The following is a 2,151-nucleotide window of genomic DNA, read 5'->3' as shown; positions in this document are numbered from 1 at the left end:
GCAAGATGAGTGGGCGGCTCCGATTTGATTCTGATTCCTGAGTCTGTGGCCCGAGGCAGGATGCCAATCAAGGCTGGAGCCGCTGATGGGGCAAAGGGGGATAGAGCTAGGATAAAAGACCCTAAGAGTAGATTCCCAGGGGGGGCAACCCTCCCAGCCCCGGTTCCCAGGTCACTGTCCCAGCCCTGCACTCACTTGTCCAAAAACCAAGGAAGCCTGAGAGGCAGATGCAGCCTCCAAACCGTTTATTTGTCCGGACTTGGAAGTGGGGGTCGCTGTGGGGGTGGGGGGCGAAGTGGGCACAATACTGCGGGTGGCAGGGCCTGGTGCGGGCGGGTTGGGCAGGTGTGGCCCTCAGGCGAAGGTGGAGCCGTTCCAACCCACGTTGGCCGCGTTCATGTCGTAGTAGTTGATGTAGATCCTGCGGGGCATGGATGCCAGGCTCAACAGGCTGCGCCCCCACCCCGCCCCGCCCCAAGCGCGCGCCTCCCCCTCCCCCCACCGTCGTGCCCCCAGCTGCCCCACGCACCTATCCGGGCTGACTCGCAGGCGGTCGGCCAGCAGGCCGCACAGCAGCTTGCTGTAGGAGCGGTTCTGCGGGCCTCCGATCTTGCCGATGCTGTGCAAACTGCAGAGCGCGCACGGCTCACTGGAGCCGCCGAAGGCCATGAGCTGGTCTGGGACCACGTGCACCGCGATGTACTGTGGGGAGACAGGGAGCGATCAGGCGACAACCCTACCCACCCCCCCCATCCGCGTCCAGAGCCTCGCCTCAACCCGGAGTCGCTTCCCCCGCCCCCACCTCCCCATCCCCCGGCCCGGGACCACGTCGTCCCGCGAGCACCCCCTGTCCCTGTTCCCTCCCGGCAAACCTGGGCCGGCTTCCCGGTTGCCTGCGCCAGCTGCTGAGTGAGCTCGGAAAGGAGTCCGTCCGGCACGGAGGCGCGGGGGACGTTGGTGTTCACCACGAACATCGGCATGCTGGCGGAAAAACGGCGGGGACCAGTGCACGGGAACTAACCGACGCGCCTCCGGCTGCAGCCCGGGAACCTGAGCTACGTGACCGCCGAACGATGCCCCCCCCCCCCTTAGGGCGGTAGCGGCCCCGCCTCCTGTGACGCTACCGCCGGCGGAAGCCCCGCCTCCGTGCGGCGGCGCGTCTCTCCCGACTGGTGACATCACCGCAGGCCTGCGCCGCCGCAGCCCTCTTCCGACTGGTGACGTCATCACGGGCGGACTTTGGCGCGACTTCGGGCTTTGGCGTCCTGGGCCCACGCACTTTGTGGAAGCCATTCTCCCCGTGGTGGCCAGTAATCTGCCTTTCGTTTCTTTGTTAGTCCTTTCATTTAGTCACGGATGTGTGTGCCAGGAGTTGGGGATACGGTGGTTTACAGAGCACATGGCTCCTGGCCCCCCCAGGAGTTCACAGCTGGCGACGTAGATGAAGCCCCAGCCCATTCCACCCCACGCACGGGAGCTTTGTGCGCCCCGAGTCTCCAGGGCCACGTGTCCCCCATGGCTGTAGTTCTGGGTTGGGGGGGTGGGGTGGGCGTGTGGGTGTGTGTGTCGGGGAGAGGTAGTCCTTGCTGCAGGCAGAAGTGGGGCAGGGCAGCCATAGTAGAATCAGAGTCAGAGTCACCATCCAGGTGCCTTCCCTGCACTCTTGTTCTTTAAGGTGAGTGAGGATGCTGGGAGACACCAAGGGCAGGGTGGGGGATAAGAGGGGAGGCTTAGGTGGTCAGCAGTGCTGTCTCAGAGCCCACCCCAAGTCTCTGCTCCCCTGAGCAACTTCTCTGCAGTTCTGCCTACCTAAGCTCCTCAGGGAAGCCCCACCCTAGTTAGGTCCTGTGGGGATGCCCTTGCTAGGAGTCATAAGAGATTTCTTTCTGTCTCTTCCACTAACGGTAAGCTCAGGGGGCATCTAGTGGGTGCCAAGCATACAAGAGACACAGACTAAATACTGGCTGAATAGGTGAGTGAAGATAGCCATGACCTGGCAGGAAGAGGACAGAGCAGTGGCTGGATTGAGGCCCTGGCCATGCCTGCAGGCCTTGCCATCACTGGGCAGAAGGGCTTGTGGCTAAGTGGCCACCCACTCCCCCTCTGGGGAGCCCTGCAGATAAGGGTGCTATGCTGGGGAGCAGACCTCTC

General features: G+C 63.6%; 1 protein-coding gene across 1 annotated transcript; it reads right to left on the bottom strand.

Moving 5' to 3' along the window:
• Nucleotides 1-230: 230 nt before the first annotated feature.
• Nucleotides 231-1,180, bottom strand: MIF (macrophage migration inhibitory factor). Its single transcript, XM_080821944.1, has 3 exons — nt 873-1,180; nt 530-702; nt 231-421 (listed from the first exon to the last, which is right to left on the bottom strand). The coding sequence occupies exons 1-3, from the start codon at nt 978-980 to the stop codon at nt 355-357; spliced, it is 348 nt and encodes a 115-aa protein (XP_080678070.1). The 5' UTR covers nt 981-1,180; the 3' UTR covers nt 231-354.
• Between the last annotated feature and the right edge of the window lie 971 nt (nt 1,181-2,151).

This window comes from Martes martes (genome assembly GCF_963455335.1).
Source record: "Martes martes genome assembly, chromosome: 13".
NCBI classification, from domain to species: domain Eukaryota; kingdom Metazoa; phylum Chordata; class Mammalia; order Carnivora; family Mustelidae; genus Martes; species Martes martes.
The sequence above is the reverse complement of the archived record's forward strand: the minus strand, read 5'-3'. Positions and strand labels throughout refer to the sequence as shown.